General features: G+C 45.3%; 1 protein-coding gene and 1 long non-coding RNA gene across 7 annotated transcripts in view; one reads left to right on the top strand and one right to left on the bottom strand.

Moving 5' to 3' along the window:
- Positions 1-4,814: 4,814 nt before the first annotated feature.
- Positions 4,815-9,609, top strand: LOC120044897. Of its 6 annotated transcripts, none has more exons than XR_005476597.1 (8): positions 4,815-5,469; positions 5,538-5,712; positions 5,910-6,587; positions 7,201-7,274; positions 7,333-7,597; positions 7,782-7,844; positions 7,961-8,038; positions 8,621-9,609. It is a non-coding gene; the product is annotated as an uncharacterized LOC120044897 (long non-coding RNA). The 6 variants fall into 6 exon arrangements; XR_005476598.1 differs by having other exon boundaries at positions 5,910-6,429; positions 7,159-7,274; XR_005476594.1 differs by having other exon boundaries at positions 4,818-5,469; positions 5,910-6,645; positions 7,201-7,597.
- A 1,832-nt stretch (positions 9,610-11,441) lies between these two features.
- Positions 11,442-27,758, bottom strand: part of LOC120044898 (long-chain fatty acid transport protein 4-like) — a 35,383-nt gene continuing 19,066 nt past the window's right edge. The window contains exons 10-13 of the mRNA XM_038989622.1: positions 18,990-19,127; positions 18,527-18,691; positions 17,213-17,359; positions 11,442-16,111 (exon numbers count right to left, since the gene is read on the bottom strand). Coding sequence (XP_038845550.1) covers positions 15,954-16,111; positions 17,213-17,359; positions 18,527-18,691; positions 18,990-19,127 — 608 coding nt within the window. The 3' untranslated portion in view covers positions 11,442-15,953. The remainder of the gene's footprint in view (positions 16,112-17,212; positions 17,360-18,526; positions 18,692-18,989; positions 19,128-27,758) is intronic.

The raw sequence follows: 27,758 nt of genomic DNA on the forward strand, positions 1-27,758 counted from the left end.
CAGTATGTATTGGATAACGGCACAATCTTTTGGGCTTGGTCTCATTAAATGTCTTTAATGTATGCTTTAATGTATGCCTCACCAGGCTCATTTAATCAAAGCTCTAATCAAATCCATACTTAGGCCTATTTATAAGCTTTATCATGCTTTTGAATGACACTTCAGGTTTTGGTGGGGCATACCGGGTTACCCGGGAGAAAAGGGATTTATTCTCGGGATGGAACATTTGTAAAATACTGGGAAAATATTAAATCCCCAGTGTGTACACTCTGTCCATCTTCTTGTGCTTCAGGACCACTGCACAGTCATTGTAGTTGGTTGGTCGCCTCTACCGTAATGTCCTTCACCTGGTTATAGTCTGGAAAAAACGACGATGTTCAAAGAACTTTTAATATTGTAATCCTGGGATTTTCAACTAGATTCAGCCACAGGACGATTTTTTCATGAGTGGATGGTCAGGGGGCCGGAACATAATTACAAATAATTTGTAGACTGCAAATCGACCGCAAGAAGCCCAAACAGATCTAATATTTGACTAAAACATAATAATCTCAAACCTTGCTTATGTTTGTATACGGTCACATACACTCACCGGCCAGTTTATTAGGTACACCCTTCTAGTATTTGGTCGGACCCCCCTTTGCCTCCAGAACAGCCTGAATTCTTCAGGGCATTCAACATTTTGGACCATGCTGACGCGATGGCATCATGCAGTTGCTGAAGATTAGACGGCAGTACATTCATGCTGAGAACAGCCTGTTCTAGCTCAAAAATGCTCTATTGGGTTGAGGTCATGTTCCAGGCCATGTTTTTCCACTCGTCAATTGTCCAGTGTTGGTGATTTCTCTCTCTCTTTCACTATGTTTAGAATCACAACAGTTCCCAGATGAAACCAAGATCACCAACTTTGAACAGATATGCTGGTTTGTTATGAAGATGCTGAGAGAAGGCTCTTCTCTTGTTAGGGCAAGCATATGACTTATCTTGTTAGGGCAAGCAGAGGCCTTCTCTTGTTAGGGTAAGCAGAGGAATTATCTTGTTAGGGCAAGCAGAGGATGTCTCTTGTTAGGGCAAGCAAAGGACTTATCTCGTTAGGACAAGCAGAGGCCTTCTCTCGTTAGGGTAAGCAGAGGACGTATCTGGTTAGGGCAAGCAGAGGACTTCTCTTGTTAGTGCAAGCAGAAGACTTCTCTTGTTAGGGTAAGCAGAGGAATTATCTTGTTAGGGCAAGCAGAGGATGTCTCTTGTTAGGAAAAGGAGAGGACTTCTCTTGTTAGTGCAAGCAGAGGATGTCTCTTGTTAGGGCAAGCAGAAGACTTCTCTTGTTAGGGTAAGCAGAGGAATTATCTTGTTAGTGCAAGCAGAGGCCTTCTCTTGTTAGGGTAAGCAGAGGATGTCTCTTGTTAGGGCAAGCAGAAGACTTCTCTCGTTAGGGCAAGCAGAGGATTTCTGTTGTTAGGGCAAGCAGAGGATGTCTCTTGTTAGGGCAAGCAGAAGACTTCTCTCGTTAGGGCAAGCAGAGAATTTCTCTTGTTAGGGCAAGCAGTGGACCTCTCTTGTAGGGGCAGGCAGAGGACCTCTCTTGTAGGGGCAGGCAGAGGACTTCTCTTGTAAGGGTAGGCAGAGGACTTCTCTTGTAAGGGCAGGCAGAGGACTTCTCTTGTAAGGTCAGGCAGAGGACTAGAGCAGTGGAGGATCCTCAGAGGAGTAAGGGGAGGACCATCTTTATCAGTGGAAAAGGTGAAATTGTTATTTTTTATGAAACGTTTTAGATAAAACTACACTAAATATATTCACATCACCAAATAATTGATTAAAACACACTGTTTTGCAATGAAGGTCTACAGTAGCCTCAGTAGCACTCTGTAGGGTAGCACCATGGTGTAGCCGGAGGACAACTAGTTTCCGTCCTCCTCTGGGTACATTGAATTCATTATAAAACCAAGAGAAAGCGAGCTTGCTATATTTTGTTGTATTAATTTTCACTTTAACTTTCACTTAGCTAGCGAATGCAGCTAGCTAGTTTAGCCTACTCAAACACCAGGCTCAAACAGAGAGGGATGCTATGTTAGCTAGCTGGCTATGGCTATGGCTATCCAACACTGGAACTCTTCCAAGTCAAGGTAAGCTTTTGGTTTTATTAATTTATTGCCACCTTGGCTGCTGGTGCAGCCGGTGCTAAACTGCTTGCTGACTGTACTGCATGATTGCAGTGGGTTTACTAACACGTTAGTTCTAGTAACTATGTTGACTGACGTTAGTGAATATGGGGACAAAGATGTAGGCTCTGTGTAGCGCTTAACGGTTATGATATCAAGGTTTGGCTTCGAAAGGTTTTTTGCCTGGTCACAGACAGCTAATGTGTTGTGCACTGAAGTCTACAAGTGAAGGGAAAATGTGAGAGGAGGAGATCGCGTAAATGCGAGAAGGAATTATGCAATGAGAAAAGTGATCATGTTGTTTTTATGTGGCTCCTATGAAAGTGAACTGTGTTTGTGTGTGATCAGGGGTGCATTCATTCCGTCGATTCTGGTGAAAACATTTCTTAAGGGTAAGAAAACGGAATGAAACTGATAAATTGCAGGCAAAGGCTAGACAACCTAGCCAATGAATGAAAGTTTACAGATTTAGAGAAAAATGGAAAATTCAAGTATCATGTAGAAGCCTAAACCTATCGATGCTACATTGAACTGGGTGAATGTAATATGAATGACAGTCATCCAATATGCTGTAATAGAAATAAGGACATGCTCATAAAAAAAAATGGATGAATTCACCATGTATCACTGTCTTTTCGTATGCGTAGAGCTTACTGCGGCATCATGACGATCTTCACACAAGGAGAAAGAACATAATGATACGGTAGGAATATTTGTCCATCATAGTACATCTTCAATACCCTAACCAAGGTGGCTGTTCTTTAGTTAGGTTGCCTGGATGCCAATGCCCATTCTAGTGTTGTATATCATTCTGTTATCCTCTGGGCCGACTTGGTGAGGTTGACATTGACGTTGGTCTGTGGAGTCAGGAGGCTGACATTGACGTTGGTCTGTGGAGTCAGGAGATTAATGTTGTCATTGGTTTGTGGAGTCAGGAGGTTGACATTGACGTTGGTCTGTGGAGTCAGGAGATTAATGTTGTCATTGGTTTGTGGAGTCAGGAGGCTGACATTGACGTTGGTCTGTGGAGTCAGGAGATTGATGTTGTCATTGGTTTGTGGAGTCAGGAGGTTGACATTGACGTTGGTCTGTGGAGTCAGGAGATTGATGTTGTCATTGGTTTGTGGAGTCAGGAGGTTGACATTGACGTTGGTCTGTGGAGTCAGGAGATTGATGTTGTCATTGGTTTGTGGAGTTAAGAGGTTGACGTTGCTGTTGGTCTGTGGAGTCAGGAGATTGACGTTGCCGTTGGTCTGTGGAGTCAGGATGTTTGGCGTTGGTCTGTGGAGTCAGGATGCCCATGGATACTCTAAGCTTGTCTTTGTAGGGGGCGAAGACTGGGGAGTCGTACACCAGGCCCACAATGTACCACTTCCCTGCAAACACATAGAAAGTACACACAGAGAGACTCAATCAAGCCTACCAGAGTAACCCTATAAGAGTAACACCTAGCCAGTCATACCCCAGCCTCTTCCCTGCAAGCTGAACATAACATACAGACAGTAGGCTACACATAGAGAGTCAAACCTACACCAGTATAGTCCTTGGTTTTAATTAGAGAATTTACAGTCAGAGAGGGAAACATGGCCTGCACTCACACATCAGCAATTTGACTCTTTCAACAGCGTCAACAACAGGAAGAGTCTGTAAATCAGGCAGCAAGACATGTATCTCATAAGGCAGTTGTATGTCCGTGGTTGTCCAGTGTGTCTCCCCCGTGGGCGGAGGGAACTTGGCGTGTATTGCTAGTCATCCTGTCAGTGTTGCAACCCTTTGACCCCTAGCACTGTTTGCTTCGGGTTCAGCCTCAGCCTCTGTCCTAATGCTACCCTGTCCCCACCACCACTGGGACACACCATTCCCTTCCCTATCAGACAGCCAATAACAAACAGAGTACTGAACATGTGGGGTAGGGTAACATGTCGATTACTAAGAACTTATTTAAATTAAAGACTCACAGACTAGAGGTCAAAGTGAACAACTAATTCCTTGGAAAACTGCCCGTGTGGCATCGATATGAGTCAGAAGCATTTATTCTAGTGTCAAAATGTATTACAAAATGTAAATAGGATAATTTTGCCCATAAAGTCAGTCTTGTCTAAAACAGAGTTTGGAAGCTCAGTGCATCACAGCGAGTTGGTTGGGTTTGGATTACAATGATGTCAACAAATCATACCCCCTTTATGCCAAGCTCCACGTGCAAATCGCCCCTCTGTCCACTTCGCTTTCCTTCATTGAGTTGGCCTCCGTTGTTTCATCGCCCCCAATGCGGTCAAAGGATCACGGCCATTTGAGACTGACCATGCAATACATGCTTCCAGCACGTTGCACAGCCAACAACCGTGGTTCACCTGCCTTGCCGAAGGACCAGCACGTTGCACAGCCAACAACCGTGGTTTACCTGCCTTGCCGAAGGACCAGCACGTTGCACAGCCAACAACCGTGGTTCACCTGCCTTGCCGAAGGACCAGCACGTTGCACAGCCAACAACCGTGGTTTACCTGCCTTGCCGAAGGACCCTATTGTGCAGAATAGGTGGTTGGCAGCCTAGCGGTTAAGAACATTGGGCCAGTAACCGAAAGGTTGCAGGTTCAAATGCCCAAGCTGACTAGGTGAAAAATCTGTCTATGTGCCCTTGAGCAAGGCACTTAACCCTAATTGTTCCAGGGTCACTGTCAGTAATGGCTGATCCCTGGCCATGACCCCACTCTCTGAGGGTCTCTCAGGGGGAGTGGGATATCCAAAAAAACAAATGTCCAATTCACATATACTTGTGTGAAACACCTTTTCCATATTATGATTTTTTTCAAATGTTATCATAATTAGGTGGGTGCTTACATTTGACAAAATCATAATATGGAAAAGGTGTTCCTACTAATTATTTGCCTACTTAAGCAATGTCACTAAGTTAGTGTAATTTTGACGAAACTGTCACGTTAGCCTATGAGGTGCAACCCATGTCTAGGGCACAAATAAATACTGGATGCAGCTATGGTAGCTAACTCGTGTCTGACTACTACAGTGTACTCACTAGCAGCAACAAACTTAACCAACCCAGGGCCATAGCGTAACATGTCACAGTTGGTTGTATAGTGTAACGGCGTCACCGGCTTGAATCCAATCCAATCGGGAGCCAGTCAGTCTACATCTGTATAGCATAGAAATAGCTTCAAAACGGGATTACGTTATTTCTTAAACTATTTTAGGGATGATGACAATCGTTGACTCAATTATACAAAATGTACAGTTTGGTGCCAGACAGATCCCCTGGTTATGAACGGAATGCCGGGACTTACCAGAACGAGCAAAGGTGGGTATCATAACATTTCAAGCAATGTAAAAATAATTTCATTCACTGTTCGCTTGCTATTTTCGCAGCTTGTCAGGCAGGATCTCAGAGTAAAAGTGTGTCATGCAACACAAATACCCGTGTGGCACCTCCTCCGTTGATGCCAGAATCTCCCTGGACTCCTCATGAAAAGGACATCCTGAAGTCTCTCATAGTGACCAGAGTTACTGCCCTGATGACAGACGGCTTCGTCAACAACGAGAGGTAATGTGTGTAATGTGAAAAGTTGTATTAAAAAAAACCCGGCTTGATAAACTAGCTAGTAGACTAATTCCCCAGCCAGGAAGATGCCACTAACAGAGTTATTTTGGTTGTGAAGTGCATTAGCGAAAAGCTTTGTCCTTTATTTAGAACAAAATGCAATTTATCACTTGGCTCTCTATTATATCACCCTGTCACAGGCCCTCCCAGCCGTCACCACCTCATCAGATTGCCTGTTGCAGTTGTTGGAGAGATGTACAGATGGTAGCAGAACATGCAGCATAGTGAAGACTTGACTTCACTGTGAGCATAACTATGAATGGAACAGTCAGCCACATGTTGGCAAGTATCCGGTTAGACAAACCTGTCATCGACAACAGCTTTTACAGGCTCATCATTTGTACAAATACACAAGGTAACACACTTCATTACTTTGATACATTTGAAAACCCAATAGTGAAACATAATGTAAATAAATTGGCATTATTTGTTTGCTTATTTTCTACTTCTTAGATGCATATAATGTCCAGGTCATAACCTAACCTGGTAGAACCAGCCTGAGCCCTGTGTTCACCATATAATGTCTAGGTCATAACCTAACCAGGCGGAACCAGCCTGAGCCCTGTGTTCACCATATAATGTCCAGGTCATAACCTAACCTGGCGGAACCAGCCTGAGCCCTGTGTTCACCATATAATGTCCAGGTCATAACCTAACCAGGTGGAACCAGCCTGAGCCCTGTGTTCACCATATAATGTCCAGGTCATAACCTAACCAGGCGGAACCAGCCTGAGCCCTGTGTTCACCATATAATGTCCAGGTCATAACCTAACCTGGTAGAACCAGCCTGAGCCCTGTGTTCACCATATAATGTTCAGGTCATAACCTAACCAGGTGGAACCAGCCTGAGCCCTGTGTTCACCATATAATGTCCAGGTCATAACCTAACCTGGCGGAACCAGCCTGAGCCCTGTGTTCACCATATAATGTTCAGGTCATAACCTAACTGTCACGTTCCTGACCTTATTTCCTTTGTTTAGCCTTGTTTAGTTGGTCAGGACGTGAGCTGGGTGGGCATTCTATGTTATGTGTTTCTATGTTGGGTTCATTGCATTAGCCTGATATGGTTCTCAATCAGGGGCAGGTGTTTTACGTTTCCTCTGATTGAGAACCATATTAAGGTAGGCTGTTCTCACTGTTTGTTTGTGGGTGATTGTTGCTGTGTCTGTGTTTGTTTCACCACACGGTACTGTTTCGTTTGTTCCTACTTGTTCGTGCGTTCATGTTTTATGTTCTCAAGTTCAGGTCTGTTCACGTCGTTTTGTTATTTTGTATTTTGTCAGTGTTCTGTTTTATTGGATATCATTAAAATTCGACATCATGAACATTCACCACGCTGCGCCTTGGTCCTCCTCTCTTCCACCTAAAGACGAGCGTTACACTAACCAGGTGGAACCAGCCTGAGCCCTGTGTTCACCATATAATGTCCAGGTCATAACCTAACCAGGTGGAACCAGCCTGAGCCCTGTGTTCACCATATAATGTCCAGGTCATAACCTAACCAGGTGGAACCAGCCTGAGCCCTGTGTTCACCATATAATGTCCAGGTCATAACCTAACCAGGTGGAACCAGCCTCAGCCTGAAATTAAATAGAAAGGTGAACACAGAGATCAGGTTGGTTTCACCAGGCTGATCATAACCACCATTGATAATGTAATCAGTGCTGTGTGGTGTGTGTGTTTGTGTGAGAGACCAACCAGTATATTTGATGGGGGGCCAGGAGCTGATCTATGCTGCTATTCCCATCAATGGGGCTCTGGCAAAGACCTCACCTCCAGCCTCACCTCTTGCCTGCTCACCAATGGTCGTCGATGACAACAGAATTTGGTAGGTTTAGTCTGACCTGTTCAAACCTCAACGTAGTACCTGTTTGTTTATCCGATATCACCTACCCATTACTGCCATTGGTAATAGAACAGTGACTGTGTGTGTTTTCACAGATGCAGAGTCCAGCAATAGCAACACCCTTTTGATTCCATGTGTCACTGATGAACTCTGCCTATTTTTACAGATGGACTGGAGATGGTTATGCCAGCCGGCATCCTCAGTCATTTGATGGGGAGACCATAATAGGGTACGTTTATTCTGACCTGTTCATACATCAACATAGTACCTGTTTGTGTGTCAGATATGACCTATGCTAACTGCCTTTGGTAATAGAACAGTGACTGTGTGTGTATGCATTCACAGAAACATGTATGGAGCCAGCACATGGAGACAGACGGGCTTGATACTGATGTCTCTGAATGGAGAGAGACCTGGCACTCGGTACTACCATTTTACTAGACACAAATTTTACTTGTATTGTCTATTTGTATTATTGAATTGAATGTTATCAGTCAAAATGAGGAGGGAGAAACCCTGTGTATTCTGCACCAGGATCAGGGAACTACTGTTGTATATGAGGGGGACAGCTGCAGACAAGGTTTTGACAGATGGGTGTGTCTTGGTGGTGGCAAGGACACACCCACATCAAACCACACCCCCAAGCCAACTCACGTTGTGCTTCTGTCATGGTCGCCAGCATTTCTTGAGGAGCAAGCTAAAAAATGAGGCCAAATCAGCAGTTGCTGTTCCCCTTCAATGTTACACGCCTAATGAAAAACTAAGACAACAGACTGACTGGCAGGCAAAGAGGGTTCCCTATTGCCCTCTTAAAATTAAGTTAATTGTTTCCCTCAAAGATGAGCTCACACTGATGGAGTTACCCAGATAGTGTGATGTGAAATGCCTTGTTGAAGCAGAGCAGGCCCTTCACTGATGCACCCTGGGTAATGAAAGCAAGCAGATGAAAGAATGGAGAAAGAGGCATGATGACATGTATGAGTCTGGTCTCTCAACCTTCTGCAGGTCAATGTCTCTCTGAGGCTGTACTTCCTCATGGACACCCATCACCATGGCCACTGTCACCAAGGTGATCCTCATTGTTGCAGAGGAAGAGGAAGAAAAAAAAGAGAGGAAGACAAGTACCCTGTTCTGGAACCACAATGAAGTCATAGTCATAGATTAAGGGACATTTGTGCTTTTTTTAAAACAATTATTCAATTCACTGTTTGTCCTTCTACCAACCAAGAAGCCTTTGTTAATGACTGAGTCATACACTGGGCAACATTGTCAGTCAGAAGAGCAAAAGGTCATTTTACAATACAACAATTAACAATCCAACAATTTAAATACTTTTTATTAATATGGATTTGCCGTTGGCAATGTTTTTTTTAAATGCATGATTTACAGCCAGCTAGTCTTTTAGATACATCAGTGTGTTGCAGACAACATACACCTCACACACCTCCTCCACACACACTCTGTATGACATACTAAGCATGGCAGCCTGTCCAACAAAGTAACACACACCTTCCCTTCTCTGCCATTGCTCATTGTTCCTGAGTACCACAACAGAACAGAAAAACAAGACAAATTAAATGTGCATCATGTGGCCAGGTCAGTGAGAAGAACAGGTTATTATTATTACTGAACTGGAGTGATTCTTTCTGACCAGAGATACAGAATTATGGCCCAATCAATCATCAGTTAGGAGAAAGATGTTTTGGTCCCCACACAATGCACACTACCCCATGATAGGTTAATGTGTCTGATGCAGTTTTCTTGACAGATCAAGGGCTAGAGTGCATTGAGAACAAGGACAAAAAAAAAAAACTATTATATTCAATGCAGGCTTCTAGTGCTATATCCTACTTCCTGTTTCTCATAGCATCAGGCCTCACGATTGGCTCAAGCATACCATATAACTGATGTGAATGATGATAAAAAATCATGGTATAGACCATTACTTACTGGCCCTTTGAGACTCTTCACTTCAATACAACAGTGGATAAACATACTGTTTCCATTCATCAATCTGTTTTATTCATTAGCCATAATCCCAGTACTATAGAAGAGCAATGCATTGATTTGATAAATACATCAGACATTCTTTAATAGACTTAGTTAGGGACATAATGGTTACTCTTATGGAATGAGGGTTCACTGGTATGGCAGCACTAGAGCAGTGGTCACCAACCGGTCGATCGTGATCCAACAATTCGATCTCCAAGGCATTCCTAGTCGATCACCAAACATTTCTGTTAAAAACCCAACGATAAAGCCTTGCGTTCCTATTGTTTAGTTTTATTTAGTGCTGTTGGCGGGAGGTGCACTTGATTCAGCAGCCCTAGCGCCGGGAAGGCCAAGTGGTTTTAACCATTTCATGTGTCTGAAGGTAAAACTCTGCCTACCTGGCCGGCCCAGAGAGCAAATCAAGTGCACCTATAGGCCTACCACTGGCCAATCAGATAGCTGAGATCACCATGACTGCACAGTGATCTGAGCCATCTGTGAGATTTCAAAACCATGACCAGAGAGATGCACTTTGTTAAAATACACATACTCCCTACTTCCACTAACGCTACAACCAGCACTGCAGCTGTAATGAAGGAGTACAACCAGCACTGCAGCTGTAATGAAGGAGTACAACCAGCACTGCAGCTGTAATGAAGGAATACAACCAGCACTGCAGCTGTAATGAATGAATACAACCAGCACTGCAGCTGTAATGAAGGAATACAACCAGCACTGCAGCTGTAATGAAGGAATACAACCAGCACTGCAGCTGTAATGAAGGAATACAACCAGCACTGCAGCTGTAATGAAGGAATACAACCAGCACTGCAGCTGTAATGAAGGAATACAACCAGCACTGCAGCTGTAATGAAGGAATACAACCAGCACTGCAGCTGTAATGAAGGAATACAACCAGCACTGCAGCTGTAATGAAGGAATACAACCAGCACTGCAGCTGTAATGAAGGAATACAACCAGCACTGCAGCTGTAATGAAGGAATACAACCAGCACTGCAATTGTAATGAAGGAATACAACCAGCACTGCAGCTGTAATGAAGGAATACAACCAGCACTGCAGCTGTAATGAAGGAATACAACCAGCACTGCAGCTGTAATGAAGGAATACAACCAGCACTGCAGCTGTAATGAAGGAATACAACCAGCACTGCAGCTGTAATGAAGGAATACAACCAGCACTGCAGCTGTAATGAAGGAGTAGCAAAGTGTTTCGATAAGCTTGCGTTGTTATTATTAGCAGCTTGTCTTTTTTAATATCAAGGAATATTTCACTTTCTCTGGTCATGGGAGTAACAACATGAATTTGTGCATGAGACAGAAATAATGCAGTGCAACTTGAGTTTCAGCTGGACTGTGTCACTCTCACCTCAGACTGACCATCAGTTGCAGGCCATGAGTCCAGTAAAAAAAAAAAAAAAAAAAAAAAGATTATGCTCACTCAGCTGTGCCTCACAATGAATACAACAATTACCAGTGTGATCATATACCACATTTAAAAAATATATAATTTCAAAATGGTCTGAGAAGAACAACATTGGCAGGGCAAGTCAAGCGTAGCCAATATACAGTGATAATGTCTTCGGCCCATAACCTACTGCACAAACCTCATTGCTACAGAACAGTTTTGAATTGGTTAATGTTGCATAGGCTTACATTTAAAAAATACATATGAGCAGTAAATCTCAGCTTGCATTTTGAATCAGAAAGTGATCTTGACTCAGAAAAGGTTGGTGACCACTGTACTAGAGAATGATAGAGGCCTCTAGTAGCCAAAAGGCCATGTTAGCATGGGCAGCGCCATTGAGGGCTTCCACAATTTGAACGTAGTCAACTGGGTGGGACTTCCAACTTCATTGACTGATCCATCCTGGTGACCCTGTTGGAGTCATGTCCAACCGGGTCATCAGGAGGGATCGGCCAATCGTGAATAAGACAATGGACTACTTCCTAATGGAGACCACTCCATGCTGCCACAGGCATTATACATGGCACAGATACAAAGATGAGTCCTTTATCTATCTCTATGGGTAGCAGTAGGCAGCAGCAATGAGGCTTTTTCTGGGAAACACAGCCTCCCTCTGGTTAAAGATGTGACCAACACCCTGTCACTCTCTCACACTACTATAGCTCCCATTGGTTTGACAGACATAGGGGCTTGGTTTCCCTAAAAAGCATGTTCAATCGAGACATGTTTCATTCCAGGACTAGGCTTAATCTGTGTCCGGGAAACCGGCCCAAAGACACATAACCTCAGAGAGCCTGTGACAGACAACAGTCTGTCTCTATTCAGTGTCATAAGATAGTGGGCTGGTGCCATCATAGGTTTGGGTTCTGGTTACAGTCAAACAGGTAGACGTATAAACTCACGGAAACCCTTCACTCACTTCCAGAATCCTGAGACATCAAAGCTTTGATTTCACACACATAAAATAACTAACAAATGCAATGCATAGCCACGACACAGTCAATGCACAATCAAATAAAGAATGAATAATACTTTATAAAATAATAATTTAAAATTACAAAAAAGTGGGAATGGAAACATCTGGGGCAGACGAGGTGAATCTCAATAGTCTAAAACAGATTCCTCTCCTTGTCTCCTCTGCTTCAACACAAGGTGTAAACAATATGGCAATTTTTCACCTCTCCACTCCTTAGATCAGTGCAGATGGAGGAAAGGAGACAAGGAAAGGAAGCCACTTCAGAATATTGCCCAATGCCCATTTGGACTCCTCTGGGGCTGCCCAGACAGGTGCCACCTTGTGGTCATACTACCATTTGACACCCCAGGATCACAAGTGTCAAAGCAGCATTCTCATATAACCCCAAAATGTATATACTCTTCTTTACAACATTTTTCCCCGCTTAATTTAAAAATGTTCTTCCTCAAACATTTGACAAATGAAACGATCGTCACTAGTAATAAATACACTGATACTGATGGGTGGAGATGGAGAACTATGTCGTCACTTCCTCTTCCTCATCAGCGAGGTGTGCACGTGTAACACGACAAGAGACACACCAGACAGAAGACGAGGAGAATCATTGTGCCTCGGTCTCCACCTTCGATTTCACACAGACAGGATATTTGGCTGACGAAACCGGCTCATAATTTGTTTGTTTTGAGAGGACATGGTGACACATCACGTAGAGTACTGCCGACGGTACGAGAGCTTGGGAGGAGTCACACGCCATGTCCTCGGAGCTGAGGGAATAACAGCATGACAGACCGAGAGGAATGTCTAGCCATAACAAGAGAAGCAAGGATCAAACAGAGGTGCCTGGGAAGGGTGAGAGGTTGGGTGAGAGGTTGAGGGACTGGATGAGAGATTGGGTGAGAGGTTGGGAGACTGGGTGAGAGGTTGAGGGACTGGATGAGAGGTTGGGTGAGAGGTTGGGAGACTGGGTGAGAGACTGGATGAGAGGTTGGGTGAGAGGTTGAGGGACTGGGTGAGAGACTGGATGAGAGGTTGGGTGAGAGGTTGAGGGACTGGATGAGAGGTTGGGTGAGAGGTTGGGAGACTGGGTGAGAGACTGGGTGAGAGACTGGATGAGAGGTTGGGTGAGAGGTTGAGGGACTGGGTGAGAGACTGGATGAGAGGTTGGGTGAGAGGTTGAGGGACTGGGTGAGAGACTGGATGAGAGGTTGGGTGAGAGGTTGGGAGACTGGGTGAGAGACTGGATGAGAGGTTGGGTGAGAGGTTGGGAGACTGGGTGAGAGGTTGGGTGAGAGGTTGAGGGACTGGGTGAGAGACTGGATGAGAGGTTGGGTGAAAGGTTGGGTGACTGGGTGAGAGGTTGGGTGAGAGGTTGGGAGACTGGATGAGAGGTTGGGAGACTGGGTGAGAGGTTGGGAGCCATGCCTAACAGGAGTGATCATGGGTTAGGGTACAACAGAATTGGGGTGCTGAATTAAAGTGAATGGGGAAATGTGGGTTAATACCTGATGATAGGGACAGAGGACAGACAAGGGAGCAATAGCAGAGTGAGGGAGTAGGGTGCTATGGGACAGTAGGGAGTGAAGGGTTAGGGTAGGGGGTGCTGTGTTAGCGTAGGGTGCTATGGGACAGTAGGGAGTGAAGGGTTAGGGTAGGGGGTGATGGGTTAGCGTAGGGGGCTATGGGATAGTAGGGAGTGAAGGGTTAGGGTAGGGGGTGATGGGTTAGAGTAGGGTGCTATGGGACAGTAGGGAGTGAAGGGTTAGGGTAGGGGGTGATGGGTTAGAGTAGGGTGCTATGGGACAGTAGGGAGTGAAGGGTTAGGGTAGGGGTGATGGGTTAGAGTAGGGTGCTATGGGACAGTAGGGAGTGAAGGGTTAGGGTAGGGGGTGATGGGTTAGAGTAGGGTGCTATGGGACAGTAGGGAGTGAAGGGTTAGGGTAGGGGGTGATGGGTTAGCATAGGGTGCTATGGGACAGTAGGGAGTGAAGGGTTAGGGTAGGGGATGATGGGTTAGCATAGGGTGCTATGGGATAGTAGGGGGTGAAGGGTTAGGGTAGGGGGTGATGGGTTAGAGCAGGGTGCTATGGGATAGTAGGGGGTGAAGGGTTAGGGTAGGGGGTGATGGGTTAGAGCAGGGTGCTATGGGATAGTAGGGGGTGAAGGGTTAGGGTAGGGGGTGATGGGTTAGCATAGGGTGCTATGGGATAGTAGGGGGTGAAGGGTTAGGGTAGGGGGTGATGGGTTAGCATAGGGTGCTATGGGATAGTAGGGGATGAAGGGTTAGGGTAGGGGGTGATGGGGACAGGGTCTGTGAATCTGAGATGGTAAACTCACACTAAAGGCACAGTACTCTGTGTTGATCATTCATGCTGCTGACAAGATGAAACAAGAAAGTAGAACAAACAACAATAACGAAAATAAGCATATTTTCTCTCTCTTCCTCTCCTCTTCCCCCTTCGAGCAAGGACCATCTTTAGATCAGGTCTCTCCAACCCTGTTCCTGGAGAGCTACCCTCCTGTAGGTTTTCGTTCCAACCCCAGTTTTAACTGACCTGATTCAGGTTATCAATTATTAGAATCAGGTGCGCTAGATTATGGTTGGAGTGAAAACCTACAAGACGGTAACTCTCCAGGAACAAGGTTGGAGAAGCCTGGTTTAGATCGTTCGGCTTGCTGCACCAGAGTCAGAGTCTCCTTCTGTCTGCTGCACCAGAGTCAGAGTCTCCTCCTGTCTGTAGCACCACAGTATTATCCTCAACAGAGACAGAGGAGGTTAGTGCTTTTCCCTTCAGCGCGCTCTTCGGCAAGCTTTCAAATGTCTACTATGCCATACAAGACGAAGCCAATCCATTGGGCCCAACCTGCACAATGTTGACACAGACAAAAAATAAACGAATTTACCCAGAATCAGAACATTCAGAAGCAGGTTTGAAACTGTAAGAGTCATTGGTGCTCCAGCAGCTGGGAGTTGGTCTGTAGATTCTATAGTTGAAGACTAGGAGGAGCACCCCTAGTGGGTGGGGTCAGGAGAAAGCCGAGCACAATTGTGGATATAGAAAAACATGGATTAGAATTTGAATTGGCATATTATCAGGAACTTGAACATACAATCATCCTTTTGTTTTAAAATGTGTAAAGACTATTCTACAAATTAAATATATTTGGTATAATGCAGACATTTAAATATATTAGAGAGCTTCTTCACAGCTGTACATTGCACTGCCACTGCTGGAGCCCTATTGCACTTAAATCCATCAGTTTCAGGTTAGCTGTATGTCTAACATGGATGGGCCGAGTCAACACCACCAAAACCAAATCGGCCATTTTCTGTCACAACAGAAGCCACTGGTCACTGATTGGGCAGTGTGCAGGTTGGGCCTATGAGGGAGTGACCTCAACATGAGACGGACAAACCGACAGACCGACAGGACTGTTTCCTTCATTCAATTGAAGTTCTTTCATTGTGTCAAGTTCCTCTAGCTAGGACTCTTACATTTGGAGTAAGTTACTATGTTTTTGCATTCTGGACATGCCACACGCCCCTCTCAGCCAGCGAGCTATGTCCTTCCAGCGAGCGTTCCTATAGCTACAGGTCAGGTCAAGGTCAAGCTCCGGGGGGAGGTGCCTTTAGAGGTAAAAGGTCACTCTAGGTCTATCGTGGGATATGGTGTCAGATTGGCTTGTCATGTGACCTGGATGAGCCAGATCACCCCTCACTGAGGTAACGAGGGGTGTGGGCTTAGAGAGAGCAGAGAGGTGGGTTGTAAGAGTTAAGAGTTTTTCTGGGGGAGGGAGAGTGACTTCAGGAATAGGGTGTGTGTGTGTGGGGGTGGATGGGGTGATATTTTTTTGGGGGGGGGGCAAGAGTGATCAGATCTCACAGTTACAGTTTCTGCTTCCCTGAGATGATGCTGCTGTAGAGCTCCTGATGCAGCTCCACATAGCGCCCCCTGGTGGGGTCCAGGAAGTACAGTTTGTCTGATACCATGCTGGGGTCAAAACCGTCCCGTCGCATGTCTGTCTTCTGGAACTTATAGGTGCCTGGAGGAGGAGCAAGAGGGGAGAAGAGAGAGAGGGATGAGGGAGGGGTGAGAGCGAGAGAGAGAGAGGGAAAAGAGGGATGTATCTGAGACTGGGCTACTTTGGGGCTCATATTCAAATAGTCATAGAGGGTTGAATTAGAGACTCAAGTAGAACAGCTGATACAGGATCAGTTTTGTATTTTTAGATCAATATGAATAAGATTATATGGACAGAAGGGACCTGATCCTAGATCCACAGTCCTACTTCATCACTTCTTGAATACAGTCCCTGACCTCCCCCTGAGGAGGATACAATATACACTGAGTGTACAATACAATAGGAACACCTGTTCTTTCCATGACAAACTGACCAGGTGAATCCAGGTGAAAGCGATGATCCCTTATTATTTATTTATAGATTTTTTGTATTTTTTTACCCCCAATTTAACTCCTTCGAAACACGACCCTGCCAAGCTGCACTGCTTCTTGACACACTGCTCACTTAACCCGGACAATGCTGGGTCAAACCCTCCCCTAACCCGGACAATACTGGGCCAATTATGCACCGCCTCATGGGTCTCCCGGTCGCGGCACAGCCTGGGATCGAACCCGGGTCTGTAGTGACGCCTCTAGCACGGTGACTGCTGCACCACTTGGGAGGCCCCCTATGATCCCTTATTGATGTCACTTGTTAAATCCACTTAAAATCAGTGTAGATGAAGGGGAGGAGACGGGTTAAAGAATGAGACATGGATTGTGTATGTGTGCCACTGAGGGTGAATGGGCAAGACAAATTATTTAAGTGCCTTTTAACGGGCTATGGTAGTAGGTACCAGGCGCACTGGTTTGTGTCAAGAACTACAACACTGCTGGGTTTTTCATGTTCAACAGTTTCCAACTTGACAACTGGGGGAAGCATTGGAGTCAACATGGGCCGGCATCCCTGTGGAACGCTTTCGACACCTTGTAGAGTCCATGCCCCGACAAATTGAGGCTCTTCTGAGAGCAAAAGAGGGGGGTGCAACTCAATATTAGGAAGGTGTTCATAATGTTTTGTACACTCAGTGTATAACGTAAGTAACAGATACTGTATAATGTATACATGTCCAACTGCACCCACCTGTCTTGTTGACCTCTTTGAGGAAGCGTAGGAAGACAGGTCGTGCGTAGGGTGGCAGAGCTTTCTCCAGATCCTTCCCAAACTTCTCCAGGTCTGTAGATCTCTCTGGATCTGCTACGGCGGCCATCCCAGCCTTCCCCTCAGCGCCTGAGACATGCAAAGGAAACATTTATGATTGTATAAAGCACTCAGCCTGCTACAGGGGTTAAAAAGTCACAGTCCCCTCTGCCCCGGACACACGCATCAGAAAACATAGTGATTTCAGAAAGTCACCTTGACTTTTTCCACATTTAGTTTTTAAAATTTATTTCACCTTTATTTAACCAGCTAGGCCAGCTGAGAACAAGTTCTCATTTACAACTGCGACCTGGCCAAGATAAAGCAAAACGACAAAAACAACAGTTACACATGGGATGTAAGAAGGTGGTATAGTCCCCTCAGTGCCTGATGCACCAGAAAACATGTTTTTATCACTGACAATTAATTGATGGTAACAGGCATCTGCATCTACATTCATCAAGTAATTCACAACTACTGTAAGAATCAAGGAGACAGTTGGAATTGCCATGCAAACATGTTGTAGTGATGACGTCATGGGCCACACAGCCCAAACCCGGTTTACTGCTGCTCAGTGCTCTTCACATTACGACCAGTAGGCTACACGGTTAACAACATCCTTGAAATAGAAAGTGCAAAGCAAAGCACACACTCTTGATAATCCATTGACATTCAGAGCACTATCCCACTGGTCACACAGGTTGAATCAACTTTGTTTTCACGTCATTTCAAGGAAATTACGTTGAACCAACATGGAATAGACGTTGAATAGACATTGAATAGACATTGAATTGACTTCTGTGCCCAGTGGGATAGTTCTTCTTAGGCGCTTCTCCTCCTTTCACCAAAACTGGGGATCTGGGGTGAGTTTCCCGTAAGCTTTGTAGCTAACAGGGTACTTTATTTATCTCGACCACGCCGTCCCACACCACTCGTAGAACAGCAAAGCACTTCATTTGACGCATTTCGTTTGTTCACACAGAAGAAACATCAATTGTTACTCTCTCTTGGCTGTGTAGCTGAGTTGTCAACAGACAGAAATTAGGTGCCAGGTTAGCTAAGATCCTTTCTTTGGGGAAACTATGATACTCTGTGTATGAGAACTGTTGTACCCGTTTGGGCAGTGGGGAGTGGAAGCTGTTTGATTGGTTTTGGTGTCATGATAACAAAGACGATGTCCCCATTGTTATAAATTGAAAATCAATACAGACAATGGTGTAAAAAGAGCTGTGTGGTGGTCTGGAGTGGTTACTGTACCTGGCACCTCCACTCCGTAGACTACCACGTCCTTCATGTCCAGCAGACGGCTCAGGGTTCCCTCCACCTCTGTGGTCGACACGTTCTCTCCCTTCCAACGGAACGTGTCCCCTGTACGATCCTTAAAGTACATGTAACCGTACTGGTCCATGACTAGGACATCGCCTGGCGAGAGAAAGCAAACAGATCAGTAACAAAGCTGTGTGTTTGTATAAGTACATGTAACCATATTGGTCCATGATGAGGACCGACATTTTTATTTAGCCAGGACAGTCCACTCAGTAACAAATACCACTGTTTTCCAGACAGAGACTCATGAAATTCAGTCAGCTTTGACTGGGCCAAGGTTCAACTCAGTAGTAGATCCCTCAACACCTCAATGTCAGAATGTGTGTGTGAGGGAGAGAAAGACAGACAGACTTTATTGATCTCTTTCAGTCTATAAAGTTAAATAGCTTCTCACCTGAGAGATAGGCAGTGTCTCCCTTCTTGAAGACACTGTTAGCAGTCTTCTTGCTGTTGGCTCCTTCGTTCACGTAGCCGTCAAACCTTCTCAGGGGGTCTTTCTGATTGATCCTGCCTACCAACTGGCCGGGCTCACCTAGAGAGCGAGAGAGATAGATAAACTTGGATTTTTTCACAAGGACATATACAGGATACTACCCTCCACAACATAACTTTCACTCCAAATCAAAACTCCAAACCTACAACATGATTTTGGACAAAATTACATGGAAGGATTCCGACTACCAAAGATTCTTATTCTCAAGGACTATACATCAAATGCTCTTGCAAACCAACAACCAGCAAAAGAAGCACAACAGAAACCTGAAAACACCATCCAACCTGGAACTGAGTGACTAATGTTTAGTCTGAAGCTACTTTTAAAGCCAAGACATTACAAAAATATATTTTACTTTGAGCTCTCCCTGTCCTCTACCGTGCCCTGATTGTATTACTGCTGATGATATCTGGAAATGTGCATGTATACTTTGGCCCATCTACTGTTGCTAGCCCCAATTCTGACTTGTGCTCTGATATCAGTTTCACCGATTTCTGCTCTCGTAAAAAGCCTGGATTTTATGCACGTTAACACTACAAGCTTATTACCTAAAATTGATCAATTGAAAGTGTGGGTTCACAGCTCCAATCTTGATGTGTAGGTCATTACTGAGGGTTAAGAAAGAGTGTTTTGAACACAACTTTTCTGGTTATGACCTTTTTCGGCAAGTCATGTGCAGTGGAAATCTTTACCAAGAAACACATTCAGTGCTCTGTTGTCTCCACCAAGTCTGTCCCCAAACAATTTGAATAGCTGGTTTTAAGCATTAAACTTTCAAATAGCTCTTTGTTGACTGTTGCTGGGTTTCATTGTCCACCATCAGCACCGGCCTGCACCCTACCTTCCCTAAGCGCTCTCCTGGCCCCTTACACCAAGTCTGAATTTGTTCTGCTAGGTGACCTAAACTGGGACATGCTTGAACCACCTGACCAAGTCCTAAAGCAATGGGACTCACTAAATCTCTCAGATTATTACCAATCCCACAAGGTATGACTGCAAACAACCATAAAAGGCAACTCTCCTTAGTTTTATCCTCACAATCCTGATAGGTATCAGTCTGGTGTTTTCTGTAATGACCTTAGTGATCACTGTTTTACAGCCTGTGTTCGTAATGGCTGCTTGGTCATAGACGCTTGCTAAAAAAACTTTCATGAGCAAACCTTCATGACCCGGTGTCTGTAAATTGGTATAGAATCAGCTTGATCTGCTCTGTCGAAGATGCTTGGACCTTCTTTTTTAATATTTTCAGTGGTATTGTTAAACACACCCCGATAAAGAAAAAGTTTGTTACTTTAAGGAACAGTTCTCTCTCTGTAGGGCTAACCCCAAAAGTTCTGGAAAACAGTTAAAGACCTGGAGAACAAACCCTCACCATTCCATTCTTGTAGGCCGGCTAAGGAGTACTGGAGTCTTTGAGGGGTCTTTGGCCTGGTTTGCTAACTACCTCTCTCAAAGAGTGCAGCGTATAAAGTCAGAACATCTGCTGTCTCAGCCACTGCCTGTTTCCAAGGGAGTACCCAAAGGCTCGATCCTAGGCCCCCCCGCTCTTCTCAATTTACATCAACAACATAGCTCAGGCAGTATAAAGCTCTCTCATCCATTTATATGCAGATGATACAGTCTTATACTGAGCTGGCCCCTCCCCGGATTTTGTGTTAAACTCTCTACAACAAAGCTTTCTTAGTGTCCAACATACTTTCTCTGCCCTTAACCTTGTTTTGAACATCTCCAAAACAAAGGTTATGTGGTTTGGTAAGAAAAATGCCCCTCTCCCCACCGGTGTGATTACCATCACTGACGGTTTAAAGTTTGAGGTAGCCACCTTATACAAGTCCTTGGGAGTATGGCTAGACGTTACACTGTCCTTCTCTCAACACATATCAAAGCCGCAGGCTTTTCACCCCAGCTGCCAAACTAACCCTGATTCAGATGACCAACCTACCCATGCTAGATTATTGAGATGTAATTTATAGATCGGCGGGTAAGGGTGCTGTCGAGCGGCTAGATGTTCTTTACCATTCGGCCATCAGATGTGCCACCAATGCTCCTAATAGGACACATCAATGCACTTTATGCTCCTCTGTAAACTGGTTATCTCAGTATACCCATCGCAAGACCCACTGGTTGATGCTTATTTATAAAACCCTCTTAGGCCTCACTCCCCCTTATCCGAGATACCGAATGCAGCCCTCATCCTCCACATACAACACCCGTGTGTTATGTGTGTTTTGTCATGCATTTTTAATCCCAGCTCCCGTCCCCGCAGGAGGACTTTTGCCTTTTGATAGGCAGTCATTGTAAATAAGAATTTGTTCTTAACTGACTTGCCTAATTAAATAAAGGTTAAATAAAATAAGAAAAGCTAAGGCTACCAAGCTTGCTAGGACAGAACAGATCTGTCTGCAACTTCAATTAGCACTGAGGTGTGAAGTGAGAGGTGTCAAAGCCCTTCAGCCCAACTATGACAGGAGAGTTTCATAGCCTCCCCCAACCAAATACAGAGGCCTTTGAAGCTCCCTCCCTCTGTGCAGAGGCCATTACAATACAGTAGCCACTGGATGTAAAAAATGAGAAGGCACTGAAAGAGTACAAAAAGAAGCTCCTTATGGAAAATAAAGAGACACTTTTTGCTGACTGCTATAAAAATGGAAACGTAAGCAACTTAATCTTCCACACAGACCATCCCCTGGCATGGCACAGAGCTATATTAACACACCCTCAGTTAAGAGGGGGGGGTTCGCGAAGGGTAGAAACGCAGGATACTAGACAACAATGACCGAGTCAGCCAATGTCAACCTGTACAAGTCTGGAACAGTATTGGTACTTGGCAACCCCAAAACAGTTTCAGCTGGACTTTCTCATAATCATAGAGGGAGCGCAGCAGGAGAAGCTCTCTTGAGAAAGATACCGAGCGTGTCAGACCTCTTCATTATATAACCCCACAGACGAGCAACCCCAAGAGGAAAGTCAACCTCCCAGCACAGAGCACTAGTCCCTCATTGAAATGAAGTATAAAATGCACCCAGCTGGAAGTAAGGCAGGTGGAGCTGGAACAGCAGGTGAACACACGCCAGCCAACACAAACAAAATAGTCCAGCTCAACAACATTCCCTCAACCAGAATGCACAACCATGTCTGCACTCTGGACTGTGGTGAGACAACATCAACAGGAGAAAGAGCAGGAGAAGAACAGAACACTAGAGGAGAAGGTGAGAGTGCTGGAGGAGAAGGTGAGAACGATGACATGTGACAGAACAACCCATTAGAGACAGGCCACACCCACAGAGAAGCCAGCAGAACAGCCCACCTCAGACCATAGCCTCGACATCACAGCAGGACAGACAAATGAAGAACCCAAAGCCCAGGGGATACCACCCCCTCTGTCAGCCACCCTGATAGTACTCCTGACAACCCGCGGGTACAATCTGTGGCTTGTGTTCCTTATGGACTCAAACGGGAAATATATACAAGAAAATAAACTCTGGTGTCCAAACACCCAGCGTGCACTAGATCTAAGGTCTGAGGACCAACTAGGGTCACCCAGCCACATAATAATACACACAGGCACAAATGACCTGAGAGCACAGCAGGAAAGGGGGTGATCGAAAAAGCTTATTCTACTTTCCCCAACGCACAAGTGGTTATCTCCTCCCTGCTACCACAAAATACTTCCACCCTGCTACCATACAGCAGGTAAACACAAGTATTTCCTGTGACTGTGCCTCAAAACCAAATGTTTACCTGGCCCACCACTCCACCCTGGACTTGAACAGCCTTTACGACTAGGTCCACTTATACCAGGCAGCAGAGCCCACCTTTGCCAGAACCCTAAAGGACATGGCACTCAACCGCAGCCCCAACACCTCACACAGGAGCCACAGATCGACAGACCACCTGCCAAGACCAGCGAGACACTCTCACAGACCTGCGGGAGTGTCACCCCCCCGGACCTACATAGAGGACCCACGCCGAGAGGACCTACATCCAGGCCACAGCACCACCAGCCACATCCACACCCAATCAATACCCCCCCCCCCCCCCCCCCCCCAAACCAACCATACCCACACCCCATATAGGCTCCTTCAGATCAGACCTATGCCCCCACCTGCCCATCCCATGCCCCCCACTCCCGCAAAGAGGGCCTCAACATGAAAAGTCACACATACGCTCAGGCCGTGAGCAGGCAAACTCATCAGGCTCTATTTACACTTACTGGTCTTACGCCAAACCACACGACTAACATTGGGCACTTTATGGAACACAAAGCCTTCCATCTCATCCTGGAATTTCCAAGGCCTGAGGTAATTTGCCTTCGGCCTAAAGAGCAGGAACCTGGACATCACCAAAGAACTCAGAAATACAGACATTGTCATCCTACAAGAAACATGGTATAGAGGAGAGGGACCCACTGGCTGCCCTCTAGGTTAAAGAGAGCTGGTAGTCCCATCCACCAAACTACCAGGTGTGAAACAGGGAAGGGACTCAGGGGGTATGCTAATTTGGTATAGAGCAGACCTAATTCACTCCATTAAATTAATCAAAACAGGAACATTTTACGTTTGGCTAGAAATAACAGAGAAAAATGTCCTCCTGTGTGCTACCTATATCCCCCACTAGAATCCTCATACTTTAATGAAGACAGCTTCTCCATCCTGGAAGGGGAAATCAATAATTTCCAGGCCCAGGGACATGTACTAGTCTGTGGCGACCTAAATGCCAGAACCTGACACCCTCAGCACACAGGGGGACAAAAATCTACCTGCAGGTGACAGCATTCCCCCCATATGCCCCCCTAGGCACAACTAGGGGTGCATATTGGGGAGTCCTGCAGCTCTGTCACACGCTGGGTATGTACATAGTCAATGGTAGGCTTCGAGGGGACTCCTACAGTAGGTACAACTATAGCTCATCTCTTGGCAGTAGTACTGTAAACTACTTTATCACTGACCTCAACCCAGAGTCTCCGAGAGCATTCAGTCAGCCCACTGATGCCCCTATCACAGCTAAATCACAGTCTACTTGAAAAGAGCAATACTCAACCATGAGGCATCAAAGCCAAAAGTACTGAATAATATTAAGAAATGCTATAGATGGAAGGAAAGTAGTGTGGAAACCTACCAAAAAACAAGTAGGCAACAACTAATTGAATCGCTTCTAGACAACTTCCTGGACAAAACGTTTCACTGTGATAGTGAAGGTGTAAACTTGGCAGTAGAAAACCTAAACAGTATATTTGACGTTTCAGCTTCTCTAACAAATCAAAAAATGTCAAGCAGAAAACCTAAGAAAAGGAACAATGACAACTGGTTTGATGAAGAATGCATTGGGGGGGAAAAACACACTAAACAAACAGTTATTTATCCAAAATGGAGATGTATGGATCAAACTCCTAACTTTTTGGCTCTAAAACAATGAACAAACAGCAAAAACATATACATGACCAAATACAAATCTTAGAATCAACTATTAAAGACTTCTAGAACCTACTGGATTCTCCAATTACATTGAATGAACTTCAGGACAAAATACAAACCCTCCAACACAAAAAGGCCTGTGGTGTTGATGGTATCCTAAATGAAATTATAAAATATAGACCACAAATTCCAATTGGCTATACTAAAACTCTTTAACATCATCCTTAGCTCTGGCATTTCCCACAATATTTGGAACCAAGGACTGATCACCCCAATCTGCAAAAGCGGAGACAAATTTGACCCCAATAACTAGTGGGATATGCGTCAACAGCAGCCTTGGGAAAAATCCTCTGCATTTTCATTAACAGCAGACTCATACATTTCCTCAGTGAAAACAATGTACTGAACAAATGTCAAATTGGCTTTTTACCAAATTACCATACGACAGACCACATATGATGCAGTTTGCAAGTTGGGTTTCCAAGCTGCCTTGCAACTGAGCCCAGATGTGTGCATCTTCCAGCCATCTGGGGAGGGTCGAGATTTTTTGTGCCACCTTGTGGGTTTGGCACGATGTGCGTGGTTTGGCACGATGTGCGTGGTCCACGATGTGCGTGGTTTGGCACGATGTGCGTGGTTTGGCACGATGTGCATGCCAAGGATCGCTCTGACCATTCGGTCCGTGCAGCACTCTGCGCCACGCATGGCTCTTGTAATCTTGACATCCTTAATGTCATGCAATGTTATAATCCATCAGCCGCTTGTGCTTGGATCTTGGGCGCATCCATGTCATTTTGAACTTGTCTGAAGATGCTGTTGGTGATGGCGAGGCTATGCTCTGAGCATTTGCTCAGGAGTGGGAGCCCATGGTTCCCACTCCATCTTTAGAGGCGAAAGAAACGCACACCTATTTAGGCGAGGTGCTGGCTAGCGGAGTGGAACAACTATTTAGGCGAGGTGCTGGCTAGCGGAGTGGAACAACTATTTAGGCGAGGTGCTGGCTAGCGGAGTGGAACAACTATTTAGGCGAGGTGCTGGCTAGCGGAGTGGAACACCTATTTAGGAGAGGTGCTGGCTAGCGGAGTGGAACAACTATTTAGGCCAGGTGCTGGCTAGCGGAGTGGAACACCTATTTAGGCGAGGTGCTGGCTAGCGGAGTGGGACACCTATTTAGGCGAGGTGCTGGCTAGCGGAGTGGAACACCTATTTAGGAGAGGTGCTGGCTAGCGGAGTGGAACAACTATTTAGGCCAGGTGCTGGCTAGCGGAGTGGAACACCTATTTAGGCGAGGTGCTGGCTAGCGGAGTGGGACACCTATTTAGGCGAGGTGCTGGCTAGCGGAGTGGAACAACTATTTAGGCGAGGTGCTGGCTAGCGGAGTGGGACACCTATTTAGGCGAGGTGCTGGCTAGCGGAGTGGAACAACTATTTAGGCCAGGTGCTGGCTAGCGGAGTGGAACACCTATTTAGGCGAGGTGCTGGCTAGCGGAGTGGAACAACTATTTAGGCCAGGTGCTGGCTAGCGGAGTGGAACAACTATTTAGGCCAGGTGCTGGCTAGCGGAGTGGAACACCTATTTAGGAGAGGTGCTGGCTAGCGGAGTGGAACAACTATTTAGGCGAGGTGCTGGCTAGCGGAGTGGAACACCTATTTAGGAGAGGTGCTGGCTAGCGGAGTGGAACAACTATTTAGGCGAGGTGCTGGCTAGCGGAGTGGAACACCTATTTAGGAGAGGTGCTGGCTAGCGGAGTGGAACACCTATTTAGGCGAGGTGCTGGCTAGCGGAGTGGAACACTTAAAAAAATAAAGGAGAGCCGCACACTCTAGGAGCTCAGATGCAAAAATATTTATGTCCAACATTTCTACAGACAAGCTGTCTTCATCAGGGTATAATGACAAACACTGCGGGATGACTCATTTATATAGTGTCAAAATACACACACAGGTGTCTGTAATTATGACTAGGTGTGGCCTGATATCATTGGTTAATTCTCATATATTAAAATAGCATACAAAAAACATAAACGGGTAGCGTACGATCATAGATACAATTAGGCTACATAAGTCTACAAACATTTACAATAGCAAAATCACAATAATCCCAAGAATGGCTTCAGATCAAAGTCTACGTTGAGACCGAAGGGAGCAAGGGTCTTTAAATTATCCCTATTATTGAATCTCTTGATCCTCTCCCTGAGAATACTTTGTTAGTTACTTTTGATGTTGAGTCGTTATACATCAATATTCCACACGAGGGCGGTATTGAAGCCATGGAACATTTTCTTCTGCAACGTGACCCTAATGAACTACCTTCCAGTGAATGCATTATAACATTGGCTGAAATAGTACTCACACACAACTACTTCATGTTTCTAAATTATTTCTTTCTTCAGACGAAGGGTATTGCTATGGGATCCCCCATGGCTCCTAACTATGCTAATTTGTATGTGGGTTACATGGAGAAACAGTCTAGAAACAGTTTTTTTTGAAGTGTCACACTCCATCTTTGTAAATCACTCTTTGTCCGTTAGTGCCATCTTTTCCCACAAGGGAAATAAGCTTTTAAGATTTATTTTGTTATCCTTGATTGTCTTAAATTGTATGTGGAGGCGTCACCAGCTGGCGCCCTTATGTCTGTTTTTTTTTTTTTTTTAATAAAATCAATCAAAACCTAGCATTGAAGTCTCAAGAAATCATTATTTGTCTAGCTCGGAGTAGAACTGCTCTTTCACATTGTCAGGGCTTGGTAATGTAGGTGCGTAGGCACTAATTATTGTGGCATGCCTGGTCTTGTTGAGAGGAATCCTGATTTTCACAAGGCTCATTTCTGCCAGAGGGTAAGTCATGCAGATGCCTGAGAAGGTTGGTCTACCCCATGTATTCTGTCCTCATCGTTTGGTTTCCCTTTCCAGAAAAACCTATAGCCACCTATTGGTTCAGTGATGGTGCCATCGTCAGCTAACCTCGTTTCACTCAGAGCTGCTATGTCGATCTTCAATCTGCTCAGTTCCCTGGACAGCCAGGCAGTTTTGTTGATTAGGATCCCCATTAGCTGTTGCAACAGCAGCAGCTACTCACCGCTTTGCGTCGTGCCTAAGAACAACCCTTAGCCGTGGTATATTGGCCATATACCACACCCCCTTGTGCCTTATGGGTTAATTAACCCATAGGTGGGGTAGTGGTTGACAGGTGCCAGGGCGGGCCGGCACACCTCGTCTCTGGGGCCCACAACTGCTTCGAGATCTCCTGTAGTTTA

This window comes from Salvelinus namaycush, chromosome 3, assembly GCF_016432855.1.
Source record: "Salvelinus namaycush isolate Seneca chromosome 3, SaNama_1.0, whole genome shotgun sequence".
Lineage (NCBI taxonomy): Eukaryota > Metazoa > Chordata > Actinopteri > Salmoniformes > Salmonidae > Salvelinus > Salvelinus namaycush.